Source organism: Larus michahellis, chromosome 3 (assembly GCF_964199755.1).
Source record: "Larus michahellis chromosome 3, bLarMic1.1, whole genome shotgun sequence".
Lineage (NCBI taxonomy): Eukaryota > Metazoa > Chordata > Aves > Charadriiformes > Laridae > Larus > Larus michahellis.
The window spans coordinates 80,185,016-80,199,756 of NC_133898.1; the positions used below are offsets into that span (position 1 = coordinate 80,185,016).

The following is a 14,741-nucleotide window of genomic DNA, read 5'->3' on the forward strand; positions in this document are numbered from 1 at the left end:
AGGAGAGAGGCTGCCTTGTCAGCTGGGGTAATTTGGCTTATCAGATTTATTAACATGCTTGTCAGTAATACGCATTTTATCTGATGTTGTGATGCTGTAATTTGTTTGCAGCACAAACTCAGCTGGTTTAATAAGCTGCTGAGAGCTGGGCAGAGGGAGGGGGTGGGTTTTTTAATTGGTGTATTGGTTTGAGAGTGAGTACGGAGACTATGTGTCGGTCAGGAGCCGTGCACAGCCTCTGGCCTGTGCGAGCGCCTGGTACAGCTGTAGCAATTGGGAGGCTTTGGAGCAGCGCCCAACAGGGACTTTTGTGTTTTCAGTGCTAGGCGTTAGATGGGAGGTAGCACCTTGGGGGGCCCCGTTGGACACAGACACACACACACACGCTGTACCTGCAGCTGTGCAGGTGGCCAGGCTGGTACATCCTCACTTGTCTGCTGTCCCCTTACTGGTGGCACTGCCATACTGGGTTACAGGCTCTCTTGGACAATCTAGCCTCCAGCATGCATCGCAGGGCCAGAAAACCATGAGGCAGGTCCCTACTAGCAACTTCTCTGCCAACCTTGCCTGTCCCTCCTCCCCATCTATCACTTCAAACCAAAGTTCAGCAAATACTGCACAAAAGGCAGGACACGGGATTTTTGTATTAGTTGTTTTAGCCAGAGAATCACCCTCAGCAGGGGCAACATAGAAATGTAATGAGTAGCTATCCTGTCATCGGAAAATCCACAGCACAGACCCCATTTGTCTTCTCCAGCAGTGCTCATCACAGTCCAATAGTGTTTGTACTGCTTTAGCTCTTAGGAGAGGGGATGTGATGGAATTGTCCCCGCTTCTCACCTACTTAGCTTGCTTCTCATCTTCCCATGGGCCCCGGACATTCCATGTACTCAGCTCCCAGTGCCACACTGTCAGTAGATGAGGAAGGCAAAAATACCAGGGGAGTTGGCCACAAAGGAGTCTGAAGAGATTTCTTTTCCCCAAAGATGGGTTGTGGGTGGTTGCTACCTTTGGATCTGAGTATGAAGCATAAGGGAATTAGACCAGGTTTGGCTCAGCTTCTCTGGAAAACACAGCTGCTTTAAAAAAAATAAAAATAAAAATTGTTGAATAAAATGTGTGCAACAAGTGAATGAGCGAGCCTTCATGTTTGGCTGTCTCACATACCACCAGCCAACGTCCAGGCCTTCAGGCTACTGGCCAGCCTGGAGCTATTCGTTCAGCTGGCGTGGAGTTTGTGTACTATCTCAGCTGCACGTATGAGAGAGCAGAGGGACCTTAGCCCTCATATTCATGGCATGCCTGCATATAAGCCCATCTAAAGCCACGCACCAGATACACACAGCCTGCAGTTTTTCCGGGGATTGGTAAGGGGTGTATATCCCCAGGACCTGCCGGTGGCAGGGGGAGCCGGTTGCCAACCCCATGTGGCTGCTGGTGCTGCGGGAGTGGGGACAGCTTCCAGGAGAGAGGCTCAAGTGATGGCAGGCTGCTGCTGCAGAGATCACAGAATCACACAATGGGTTGGAAGGGACCTTAAAGATCATCTCGTTCCAACCCCCCTGCCATGGGCAGGGACACCTCCCACTAGACCAGGCTGCTCAAAGCCTCATCCAGCCTGGCTTTGAACACTTCCAGAGATGGGGCATCAAGGTGAATTTTAAGAGAAGATTAAGTAAATTTTGAGTCTTGTAAACTAAGATTGGTCCCATGAAGAAGTGTAAGTTAGGGAGACTGAGACCAAAGCCGAGCACCCAAATTTTAGCTCCTGCCTTGCATATCAACTAATGAAAATACAGAAGAGACAGGCTTTTTTGAAAGTGAAGGCATCCAAAAATCCTCCGGCACCTTTGCAAATCTAACCACTGACGTGTTGATGCTTAACCAGATTTAAGTTCCTGTCTTCAGGCACTAAGGATTTGAAACTTTGTTTTTCGTCTCTTAATTTAGCATGGCGTACTTGAGCAACTGCCGTTTTCCCTAGAAAAACGCGTTTGTTTCTGAGTAATATTCTCTCTTAGGATCACTTACATGTAGAGCAGGAAAAACTTTAGCACACCTGATGTTCTACTAAGTAAGGAGATGAGAATTACTGTGTTTACTTTATACTCTGAGTCAAGTCAGATTGCGGCATATAGCAGAAGATACGGGGCATCAGGCACTGGATGTGACGGCAGAACGGTGCCGGCAGGAACTGTAAACAGTGCCGTAACTTCACTCCCTGAAAGTGATTTGTCCATGTTGTTACACTTTCCACACTCCTCCTGAAAGCTAAGGGAACTTTTATGAGAGAGTGGTGAGAAGTCAAAGTCAGCCTGTTTCCAAATTCAAGAGTGTTTGTCACTAGGGATCAGCAATAAGCAATGCAACTCTTTTGCCTGTATGTTAATACAAGGCACCAGGGAAATGTCTGCATATTTTTTCGTACATACTATGAGTTAATTATTACCACAAGACTTTTCTTTAAAGTCATACTGAAAATATTTTCCCTAAGAAAACAGTAAATGATTGGAAAAGCAAATAAATCAGCGTTTAAAGGCTTGTTATCTTACCATCCTTACCACAACTGGCTCCTGCAAGCTCTGATGATGGATGAGCACATTAGAACTGCACGTATTTAAGGCCCTACAGGCTTTTCAGTGCCAGGAGCTTAAAGTACACTGTCAAGTTATAAATCACAGGCCAAAGTCGTGCCTTGACATCATTGCACTCCAAGCAACTCAAATGGCAGTATTATTTTTAAGTCCTTGCATGTTTCTAATGAAATATTAGGTTTGTTTTCAATTTACGTTTTTACCATGTTTGTTTGTTTTGCATTTTGCTCAGCTTGAGCAGGGAAACTGGGAGGTACATTTCTAATAAATCTCACTTCTATTCATACATGCTAACTGTGTTTGACTTGCAAATATCACAGGGAAATGTTAATTTAAAACATTTCGCGAGAAAGAATTTCTATTATGTTGGGCTTATTGGTTTTTAAAACTTTTTTTTTTTTCTTTTATGAAACTTCAAACCTGAATTAAAATGTCTTAGCCTTCTCTTGGGATGTGGGACAAACCCACCCCTTCCCTGCTAAGTCTTTCCTTCTGCCCTACACGTTCCACCCGCCCGTCCTCTCTGACCGTAGTCCATGGAGCTGTTTGTTAACACTTGCCTGCAGCTCTGTCCTCCGGCACGTGTTGCAGAACACAACACTCACCTGCCAACCGGTACTTTGATTCTGTCTCTGTTCTGATGAAGTCTCATTTATTCTTTCATTAGGTGCAAAGTTTCCCATTAAATGGACGGCACCAGAAGCAGCATTGTATGGAAGGTTCACAATAAAGTCAGATGTGTGGTCTTTTGGCATCCTACTGACAGAGCTGGTAACAAAAGGGAGAGTGCCATACCCAGGTAAGAAAACAGCCCTGCGTCATCTGGGGAAAGGAGTGGGAACGAGCCGTATGCTTAAATTGGAATGTGTATTTATTTTCATTGGGCTCAAAGGAGGATGGTTACCATGCATAAGTTCTGTGTATGCTTGAAAATGGTCCTGACTGAAAGCCGCTGTGTGATGGTCATGATAAAAGTGTCAAGAGGACAGAAAATCCAACGTATTCATTTCTACATTTTTTAATTGTTCTCAATTGAACTAATATGCTTTCTAGCCAAATAATGAAAGCAATGTAAAATTACTATACTGTGGAGCAAAGAGCTCTCCACAGTATCGCATTCACTTTAAGATACCAATGGTTAAACTCACAGAGTTTATTCTGCCATTTATTCTGTCAGTCTGGTTCTCTACAAGGTTTGATGACTGTCTGAATGTCTGGCATTACCAAATCACTTTTTTATAAACTCTTAAATTTCAAACCTTACTTTCAAGGCAGATGGGAAGGAAAGAAAATAATTCTGTAATGTGCAGGCCGGAGCTCATGGCAGGGTCACAGCGGGGCCAGATTCTCTGCATGGGGGAACCGGAGGCCCCATGGCTCTTTGTTGAAACCCTGCCAAGTATCCAATGGATTAAGATTTGTAGGAGGGGTGATTAGATCTGCCTATGCAGAAAGAGCTTTTCATTCTGTTGCCCCCCTTGAAGATTGTAGGCATTCAGGTGAAGAGGAACGGGGTGAGGTGAAAGCAGTGCCTTACACGGAAAAGAATTTAATCCCTTCATTTTCTTATCAGCACAGATATTGAAAACATAGCTGCATCTGTATTCTTCTATTATTTTTTTTAATGTCTCCAAATACTCACCAGTACGAGTGTGTGCACTGCAGATGATTTAATGGAAAGTGCCCTAAAGCAGTTTCGATTTTCCAGTCTGTGCTATAATCAAGCAGTCAGATCTATACATCAAATTGTGCAGGAAAAGCATCAAGGTGGAGTTCGGTTTATCCCGTGGTATCTCACGTCACTTCAGAAGACTGAGCTCCGCAAAACTAAACTCCCAGAGTTTTACCAGGAATTTCAACTTTGCTAGCTCCTAGCAGCCAGTAGCTGATTTTTGGGAAGAGAATATGGGGACTGGAAGGCTTCTCGTGATCGGCAGTGAATTTTGGCATGATTAACAGGGAGCAGCTTAATAAAGATGTCACAGTGACAACAGAATGAGGTAGCAGAAAGTGAGATGACGTGTTTCTGTGGGATGGATGAGTCCCTCTGCCCAGCACTTCCCCATGCAGTTAAAGAAAAGCAGGTGTTGCCACCCCACAGAGCGACTGTGTCAGTCGCTGGCACAAAGGTCTTCTTGCCATGAGGATTACTGGCAGTGGCATGGGAAAGACGTGATTTCTGCGGGTTTATTGAGGGTTAAATGCAGACATGGCACAGTGTGCAAAGGTGGAAGACAGAAGATGTGTAAGACTTAGGCTGATACAGTTTCTCCCAGAGGGTGGGCAACGCTCCTCACTGAGCTGCAGGAAGAGGAAATTGCTCTACCAGTCACTACCAGCAGAGTGGGTGCACAGGGGCTCTCGCCAGCCAGGGCAGAGTTAAGGTGAATTTTTTTCCCTGAGCTCCACATTGGTGGGGCAGAGATGCTTGGTGACTAGCCTTCTCACAGGCACACTCAAACACGCAGGAAAAATACTATTTTGAGCAAAAGTGACTGCCTAAACCCCGTGTTAACTCACGCGTTTGTAATTGAATACAGTGTTGGCCATTGGCAGCAGAGGATGTCTGCATTTCCCAAGTGTTCCTTTCCCTCCCTGAGGCAGAAAGAGGCCACTGGATGTGTGTTTAAGTGCTTGCAATATATAACTTCTTGTAGGACCCATGACAGAAATCTCAGGCATGGTCTGTGTCCTGAACATGTGGACAGTTTTATTATGTGGCAGTTTGAGCACATCAAAGACAACTAGCGGCATCTCTCTGCTTTCAGCGCCGCCCTCCCCCTTCATCCCTCACTGCACAAAGCCCTCACACACTGAAAGTCCTTCCGGCTCGCTCTCCCCCACCCATGCTAGGAAGACATCAAGTAGCTGGAAGCAACTTTTTTGTGTGTTACATACCACAGAGACAGCAATTTCTCTGGATGGTCACGTACTTCCTCAGTTACACACTGCCCAAACTCTACACCAGTGCTATTCCTCCCCACCGGGACTCCCACCGGCCTCAGCCAGGAGGCCTTGAACATCCTCATGGTCACCATTACTCCCCTCTCTGTCATTTTTACCTAAGGGCAGCCTCTATTTTAAATCTGAATTTCCAAAGTCTTTAGAGATTTCAATGCAATCTCTTTCCCCAGACCCTACTGGGAAAGCTCTGATAGGCTGAGGCAATGGTGGAGGGGAACTGGGACCTTCTCAAAAGTGTCTGTCTTTGCATGTGGGTTGAAAAGAGGGCTCAGACTTCCCAAGGTGACAAAGACCTCCTGAGCTCCTCAAAAAAGACTCTATTTTCCCCTGACATAAAAAGGATCATTCATCTCCTGCTTCATGCTGGGGAGAGGCAGGACCTCTTGGAAGGATAAGGTTTCATAAATTCAAGTCCCTGTCTGGAGCAGGGAGCAGCGTTCAGATGCACCCACAGGGCTTTTCCTGCCATAGCGGCATGGCTTGCACAAGGAGGAAAAGATGGGAGTTCAACCACCCTGAGAGGCAAGACTCAGCCCTCTTCACCCAAGTAGACAGCCTATAGGTGAGAGAATGCAGTTTGTAGGCACTGCCAACCACTTTCACACCCAAGGCATTTGGATTTGCAAGCTCTGGAAAGGGTCAGCCTTGAAACAAAGAGGGTCATGAGGCTGTCACTCATCTGTTTCTGAAATAGTTGTGGACTTGTTCTCCTGATGTTCCTGCTTACAGCTTGTAGCAGGCCAGGGGTAGCAGGGAGAGGCCCTCAGACAAAGGGATTGCTGTCTCACTTGACAAGATCTTTGTGCCTGGAGAGGTTATTTATAGCACACACCCCAGTCCTGTGGTGGTAACCATGCCCACAGGGCATTGTACCTCATGCCTTGGGGAACCAGGCATTATTTTAAGCTTCTGTAGAAGGAGGGAAAAGCACAACGAGGAGGACAGAAGAAGAAGGCAAGCAGTATATAGGAGGGGAACAGACTGTGTGGAACAGGACTTGACATTCATTGTCCCCCAGATTTCAACCAGTTCCTGTCCTGATGACTCATTTTGGAAGACAAGCTGGAGCAGTGGTGGGACATGTGAGCTGTAAAGATTTTGCTGGCAGAGATGAAAATCAGGCTAGAGTTCATAACCAAGCCTTGTCCCAGACCCTACAGCTCCCACAAGCAAGACTGACTTTTTGACAGGTGTCCTCATCTTTGTCCTTCAACCAAGCCCGTTCCTCTGTCAATGGATGTGATGGACCACTATGATAACTAATTTATTAGTGCTTTTCCTAGCCTTCCCTAATGCTTTCCCAGTTTTTTTCACAAGGCAGCAGATTGAAATAAGCAACTTTCACAGTCTTTCTGGGCATTGAGGTTCTATTTCCACAATTACAGTGGGGAAATAAAAACTAGATATGGGCAGAAGAGGAACCAAGTTTAAAAAACAGTCTGCTTAGTCAACCTTTTTCAGTGTCTGTTTCTTTCCCCTTTCACAAATTCCCCTTGAATCTTAGTTTTGGGTTTTTTAGTGGAATTTAAGAGTAGGAGGCTGCATTTCTCTAGCAGTAGTCAGAGAATTTGGGGGGTTTTAACATGTTGCCTTTTGGATAGGCAAAAATCTCAGCTGCACTGAACAAGCACCACTGAACTCGTCCCTTCTGCTTTCTGCTGCACTTGTCACATCAAAAGCATTTACATTTTATGTCAAGTGTGACAGCCATCACGATGCTATCCACATTGCTGCCTCCGGCCAGGCAGGTCTTTGAGTTTGGGCTCCCAGCAGTTCCATAGTCCCTGGGGAGCTGTGTTCAGCCTCCTCATCCCTGGGGGAAGCCGGGTCACAAGTGCCAGAGAGCGGATGGTACAGCTGCCCAAGGCTGGGGCTGAGTACACATCAGTGTGTACCGTAACCATGGATGGTAGGTAAGGAGTTGGGAGAGATGCGTACTCAGCACATAGCACAGATAAGCTCAGGTGGGTTTATTTGTAAGCAGAAAAGCTCCACTTACAAATGCTGTGGCTCAAAGTTGCGTCTCTTATACCAAGCAAATAACAACTTATTTTAAAGAACAAAACCAAAACCAAAACGAACCACCCCACCCCCAACAGATATAGATAGCCTAACTTTGTGGGTGTTTTGAGTATGAGGAGTTGTTGGGGGTTTTCAGGCCTTAATTTCTAAATGAAGTGGCATGACTTCCAGATTTTTAAAACTTGTTACTACTTTTGCACAGAAATAACGGAATTGCACACAAAATAACTATTGTATTCAGTAAGAAGAGCATTATGCTTCAAAGGCTGTCTTCCTTTAGGAGCAACTATTGTGCCTCTGTATGGAATAATCTCCCTGCCTAAGGCCCATAACCCATCCCTGTGCCCTCACCTCTGGCTTTTCTTTGGCGCTCACCATGGAAGGTAGAAATTCTGCTTCTAGATCAAGATGAATAAAACCCCAAAATCAACCTGTCTCCATTGTACCTCTCTCTTTTGAGAGCATGCTCTGAGTCCTAACATGATCCAGCCCCTCTGGAGGACTACACAGTTTTACCTTCTCAACTGTACTAGAGAAGGGCAAACATGTCTGAGGAACCTTTGAACATGAGCAGAGGCACAGCTCTGGGTTCCTGGAGAATCTGAAATACGGCATTTCTGGGGATGGACAGCAGCTGAACTGTTGCTTTAAGAGTCCTGCTTTGAGCATTTGTGTCTGTATTAATTTGATCTTTGGTCTGAAATCATGCAGTGGGTCCTGAAGGAGCATAGTTCTCAGTCTGACAGAAAAAGTGGCTTAAAACCATCACTGTCCTCACTGGACTTCACGTTGCCCAAAGTAACCTATATAGCCTATTAGCTCTGGACGTGGGGACGCTGCCTGGTTGCAGTAATGTTTCCTGTCTTCTGGAAGAGCAGCGTTGCCCAGATCTGTGCTATTTGCACATCTGCTGCCCTCCGTCTAATCAAGGTCCTCAGAGCACTCCAAAGCACTTTCCGGTGTTTTCTTTAGCCCCAACTGGAAACTTTACATCTCTTTTATGTCACAGTAACTCTTACTACTGCAGCTTTTCTAGGAAAAGTCAAGTAGCATTGCATTTCAGTCCCCAGGCTATATGGGCAGTAGATTTTTATTGTATTGAGCATTAAAGTGGCCATATCCTGCGGCATCCTAAGACTATTGGAGGTTTCATTAATAAAGCTGAATGGTGGGAGCTTATTTCATTTTTACTCTTCTCAGGGAATAAAAAGCTAATGGAAAAGCCATCTTTTGGAAATTGGATGTTTCCTTCTTGGTCCAAATGGTAGTTCTTGAAACATCATGAGCACAAACTGATTTTCAAGCAGGTGAAATAGCTGTAGTCTACAGAAGAATATTGCTGAGTAGTTTATTCCACAGATTTAAGGATTTTAGGATAAATTTTTAAGGGGTCTAGAAGTGTACTGTAAGCAGAATTTCATTTATTATTTACTAAAAGAGTTGAAACTCTCGGGTATTCATTAGGAGAGAGAAGTGGTACAGACTGCTCAAATATTCTGTCTGTGGTGTTAGAAGTGCAGATACAACAGGCTCCTGCTATCAAAAGAGAAACACTAAAACTTGTAGAGTAAGATAAGGGAAACTAGATAATAGGTTTGTAAACAAAAATAGACCATTTAAGAGATAAAAAGTATACCCAAAACACTGCTATCTTTATAAGTCTGACAAATAATCCAATTAATTTCAAAAAAAAAAAGTATTTGAAACTCCTTTTTTAAATTAGCAGCACATGTCAAAACCGACAGAATTTCTTTGGCAAATCCTAGATGCCGCAGCCCTTACTGGCTGTATGGATTCCAGTAAGGAACATGAGGATTACTTGGTTTAGTTTCATATCTGGGTTTTACTGGGAGGGAGGGGAAAGGAGAGAGGAAAAGAAGGGTATTTTCCTGGATTATACTGTGATGAGGAAACCTGGCTTCACTGACTTCCCAGAGACAAAAAATGACTATGATTTCAGACAGCAATGTCTCTTTCATGTTCTTTTTTCCATGGTTTTTTTAACAAAGGGAAGTGAAGAGCTGTTGATGTTTTTCCTCCCCCCTCTCTCTCCTCAGGGTTTTTGTTCCAGCATACAGTTCGTTATCAAGTTTCAGAGTGTGCTTTGCAGCACTGAGTAATACACTGGATAAAAGTACCAAACATTTGATATCTTAGAATAACAAATCAGTTGGGAAGGACCTTTGCTGCTGCTGTTGCTACCACCCATGTTGTACTTAGAGGTGTACTGCCAAAATAAAAACAAAGAACGCAGTTTGTGTTTTAGATATATAAAATAGATGAGTTACTGGTAATGCTTATTTTTGTAGCCTTTAATATGTAAGGGAAGCAAAGCACAGCAGAAGTTCTTACCCCAAAACATGAGGTAAATCAGCTGATTCAAAGACAAGCATATGAAAAAAGGGTGCAGATTTTTGTTCAAAATACGAATTAAAAAAATTAATATTGAGAACAGAACATGAGAAAAATGCCCAGTTTTCTCTTGTAGCATCATGAAAACAGCAAGGCCAGAAGGTTTGGGTTGATGCTGCCTTTGGGTTGGTGATGACTAACAGACCACTAGCGTTGTTTTGTAATTTAATAAAAAAGTAGAATATGTTTGGATAATGAGGAACACCCAAACATTTGTTCAGTGTGTGGCAAGCTTTTCTGGTTTGTTGTGAGCCTGTGTGCCCTAACAACATCAGTTTGGAGTCAGTAATACAGGAGAACCTTAGCTCTATGCAGAGTCGGATGTCTGCAGAGGACCATTATTACTCTATGTTCATCATTCTGTGGAGTCCTAACCACGGACCACTTTAGGTGCTGTACAAAGTGTTTGCTTCTACTCATAAACATGTTAACAGTGGATGGATGGAGGTGATCAATCAAACATAAGAAACCAGTGCTAAAGTGTTGGTCTGCAGGTTAGGAAATACTGTAAATGAGAAACCTAACCTTTGTTTTTGCAATTATCACTGCTGAAGGGAATGGTTTGTAGGAGGATGAAGCAGTTTTCCGGGGAGGTTCCTCCATGTGCAACAGGCAGCGTAAGAAACAGCACATCAGTGCTTGTTTGAAAATGGAACATGCTGCAGTAGGCTAACCAGAACTGTGGATTCACCAGGATGTGGCCAAATGAGAGTCTAAAGGCTGGCGAGGTGGCCTGTGAGAGGCTTCGAAAGTGAAGACACGCAGCTTGTATTTCACGTAGTAGGCAACGAGGAGCAAGCGGCAAGACCGAGCAAGGAGTGGTTACAGCAACAGGCTAGGAAAATGATCTTTGCAGAGACCTTGCAAATGGATATCAGCAGGAGGAAACTACCCTGTCAGGATAAGAGGAAAAGGTGTTTTGTAATCCTAACCTGAGATGAGAATCTAAATATGGATGGTCAGGAAAGGCTGTATTTTGCGGATGCTTTTTTAAAACATCTTCAAGAATTAAACACAGCCAGGACGTGAGGACACAGAATAAAGACCAAATGCAAGGAAACAGCGAAGTTACGAGCCTGAATGCCATGCAGCGTAAGCATATTATTCCCTCTAGTCAAGGTGTAGAGTAGACAAATGATTCTGTATTGAAGAAGGTGGTTGGATTATTTCTCACAAATAAGTTTACAAAAAATACAGGGTAGAGGGCAAAGAGACGATTCCCTGGGTCCTGAAGGTGGGACAAGAAAATTCTTCAAGAGGACCCCCTGAAAAAACAGAGTGGAAGAGACCCAGGGAAGGATGGTGCCGTGGAAGACAGGGGGAGGATAAGCTAATGGAAAGAGCAACATCAAAGTGCTGGTTTCCAGATTCGGTCATGGAGGAACTTAAGCGTCCCTCCTAGTTCTCCTGCAGAGCTGCTTGGCAGGACCCACTAAGGCAGGGGAGTGGAGCCTGCAGATATTTTTCAGCAGAGGACTGGGGCAGGGCTTGCCAACTGGCAAGCCACAAAGCTTGCAGTCAACGTGCATGCCTTCTCTGAAATAGTTCTGCATGCCTGCGGTGCTAGTCTTACTCCTGGTACTGCTAAACAGCCAAAAGGATTACTGGAAGAGCTATTTAAACTAAAGTTGAGGTTGACTGCAATTAATGTACGGCAAAAAACCACTTCATCAGAGGAATCAAGGATTGAAGGGGTAGCATAGGAAAGAAAAGGTAGCGAAGGGCCTGGCTCGCCTCTTAGAGACAAGCGTGATGGTAATATAACATTTTACCTTTAGTGAGAAGAACTGTGGTTCTGCAGTGGAGCTGTTTTTCTTGGCAATTGACTTGTCTTCCGAGCAACTTTGTTCTCTTCTGGGTTGGGATGCAACAGCGGAATACGGTGGAAACAATACTAACCAGCACAGATGGAGGAAGCGCAGGTTATCAGCAGTAGTAAGCTTCTGAACCAGTGTTGAAGGTGCGATGCTGCTGGACATCCTTGGTAGCCCAAAGTAGCAGAGTTTGTCTCTGCAGCGTGACCTCACAGAGCACTTCAAGAAAGGCCCACGCTCAGTTTGAGGGTGTCAAAAATTCATCTTAGTTTCTAGAATTTGGAATAGTATTTGTTATTTTCTTTAACCACTTAACGTAATATATTTCACAGCTACTGTTGTTGGGGAGGGAACATGCCAAATCCTGCCCGTTGTGAGTCAGCCAAGAGGGTAACCATGGGAGCAGCGTTTTACTCATCACTGGATCCTAAAACCCTCTACCAAGAAAGAAAATAATCCAGGTTACCTTGCAGTAGAGGAAGAGCTGAAAGAGGACTTTGGGGTGGTTTTTTTTCCTGTGTCTGATCCAAAATAAATTGGTACGAGTGAGAAAACCATATGTATTGTAGATATACTTAGGTTAATTTTCCTGTAATTTAACCGTGGGGATTTGTCTGCCCTTTACAGGCATGAATAACCGTGAAGTCTTGGAGCAAGTAGAGCGTGGTTATCGGATGCCATGTCCTCAGGACTGTCCCATCTCCTTGCACGAGCTTATGATCCACTGCTGGAAAAAAGACCCGGAGGAGCGCCCAACTTTCGAATATTTGCAGGGTTTCCTTGAAGACTACTTCACTGCAACAGAACCCCAGTACCAGCCCGGCGACAACCTGTAAATCCCTGGTCTCCAGACACTGTCATGAATTACCAGGTGTTTCTCAGCCCTGCCCCACCTGCCCTTCAGCTTCCAACTCCGTGATCGGCTTCTCCAGAGTGCAGCATCTTCCAGCACCGCCGTGCACAGGAGGGGCTGGAGCTGGGAACTTCCGCAGCCCTTGCCTGTGACCACTTGTCCTAACGCTCTGAATGTCCTGGATGAAAAGGAGAAAAACACTTGTTTTTTCTTAATCAAAGACTCCAAAACTGCATTGTATTGATGTTATGTAAACTGCAAAACCTCTGTTCATTGTAAATAGTAACTCAGTGCCAATAACTGATCCTAGTGCTTTCCTTTTTTTAAAACGCAAAATCTATGTGATTTTAACTAGTCTTCTCCTGATTCAACTAAAAGTATTATTTTCCAGAAGTGGCCTCTTTGTCTAAAACATTTTTTTTCATGTTTTAACAAATAAAATAAAAAAAAAGTCAGGACAGGTGTTTGGTTTTTTGCTTTTTTATATATAAAATATATATAATATATATACATACCTGTACATACAGTATATGGGTGCTATTGCAGAGGAAACTCATTTGGGATTGAATGAATCCTGCTGCAGCAGTACCCAGAAAGCGATAATTTTACTGCAGACATGAAAACACTGGTGGGATTCTGAAAGCCAGTGATCTAATTTTTGGCTTTTGCCAAGCATGATTTTTTTAAATTGGATTGCACTTTTTGTTTATGATTATGTACCTGTAGATGGTTGTAACTTTGCTCTTTCAGGAATCATGTGCTGTATTTACAGTAATGTTTCCAATGTTTGACAAGTGTGTGATGATTTGTTCTTGAAATTAAAACGAACATATTTAAAGCAAGAAAACTACACCATCACCGTTTGAACTGGAAAATTGAAACTGCAAGGACTTCTTGTATCAAAACATGTATACTGAAATGTTTCGAAAAGATTTATTAAACAGTGTAACCACATTCAGATGGTCTTAAAACCATAGCATTTTAGCCATGTCCACCTGCTAAACTGTTGGTCATGCAACTAGGGCTTTTCTGTTTTATGTGTAACATTTTTCCATTGTAAAATAAGTGTGTTAAATGTCCTGTACTGCTAATGAAATTACTTTCTCTGTGTCTGCAAGTTCTCCAGTGGAATTACTATGCACTTCTTTACATTTCATGGGGGATGCACAGAACAAAGTATTACCTTTTCAGTTGTCTGTACCAGCCTTGAATTACTTACGTTTAACCAAAAAAACAAAAAATTCCTTTCTATTTCTATTGAGTTTTTAATACTGAGTTGCAAATTTAAAAGTCTTAATTACATTTTGTTATGGTTTATTTGCAAGTTTACATTTTAAAACTGTTTAACTTTCTTAATTTAGTAATTAAAAAAAAAAAAGAGCATTTTACATTTGGATAGTTGTTCTTTTGTTTAACCTGTGAAGATAACGGTGGAGATGAGATAAAACTTTTCAAGAAGGGGTGTCGTGCCATTTGGGGCATCATATTTCATAGGAGTACGCAGACCAGTTACCTATGGGGCATCGTTTTCCAAATTATGAAGTCGATATGTTTTTAAGCAGGTGGAGTTCAACTGCAAGGAAGATGGTTGAATGCGTAGCTAGTCTCTCATTTCTCTGTTCTGTGAGCAGTTTATTCTTTAATAGTTCTGTTGCATTTAACGTGAGTAATTTTACATTTACAAGTGCTGCAGGAAAAGATTTTCTGACTTGTATTGCTGTTATTACTTTGAAATATTGCAACCAAGTAAGACTTCCTGACAGTTGAAACTTTTTTTTAATTATTTAATACGTAGATTGTGAATTCATATTCTGACTATTCATACATTTTCTAAAGAGAACCTTTTTCCGTTCCTCAAAACTAACCCAATAATGAATTGAGATTCAGAGAACAAATTATCGTCGTTGTTTTAATATTTTCTATACAAAACACTGACTGAAAATCCTCTTGCAAAGGAAGGTTCCACACTTAGCCTTTCTTGAAGCGTGAATTTATATGGCAATGTTGCTTGTTACCAGATTTCCATGATGAATTGGTTAACGTTCTACATGTAGAGTCTGTAAGTAATGTTATGTACATGAT

General features: G+C 43.1%; 1 protein-coding gene across 6 annotated transcripts in view; it reads left to right on the top strand.

Annotated features, from left to right (window-relative positions):
- FYN (FYN proto-oncogene, Src family tyrosine kinase) overlaps positions 1-13,117 on the top strand; it is a 139,757-nt gene extending 126,640 nt beyond the window's left edge. For all 6 annotated transcript variants that reach the window (XM_074580925.1, XM_074580929.1, XM_074580924.1 and 3 more), the window contains 2 exons: positions 3,262-3,393; positions 12,434-13,117. In XM_074580925.1, the coding sequence (XP_074437026.1) occupies positions 3,262-3,393; positions 12,434-12,642 (341 nt within the window). In that variant the 3' untranslated portion in view covers positions 12,643-13,117. The remainder of the gene's footprint in view (positions 1-3,261; positions 3,394-12,433) is intronic.
- The last annotated feature ends 1,624 nt before the right edge of the window (positions 13,118-14,741 follow it).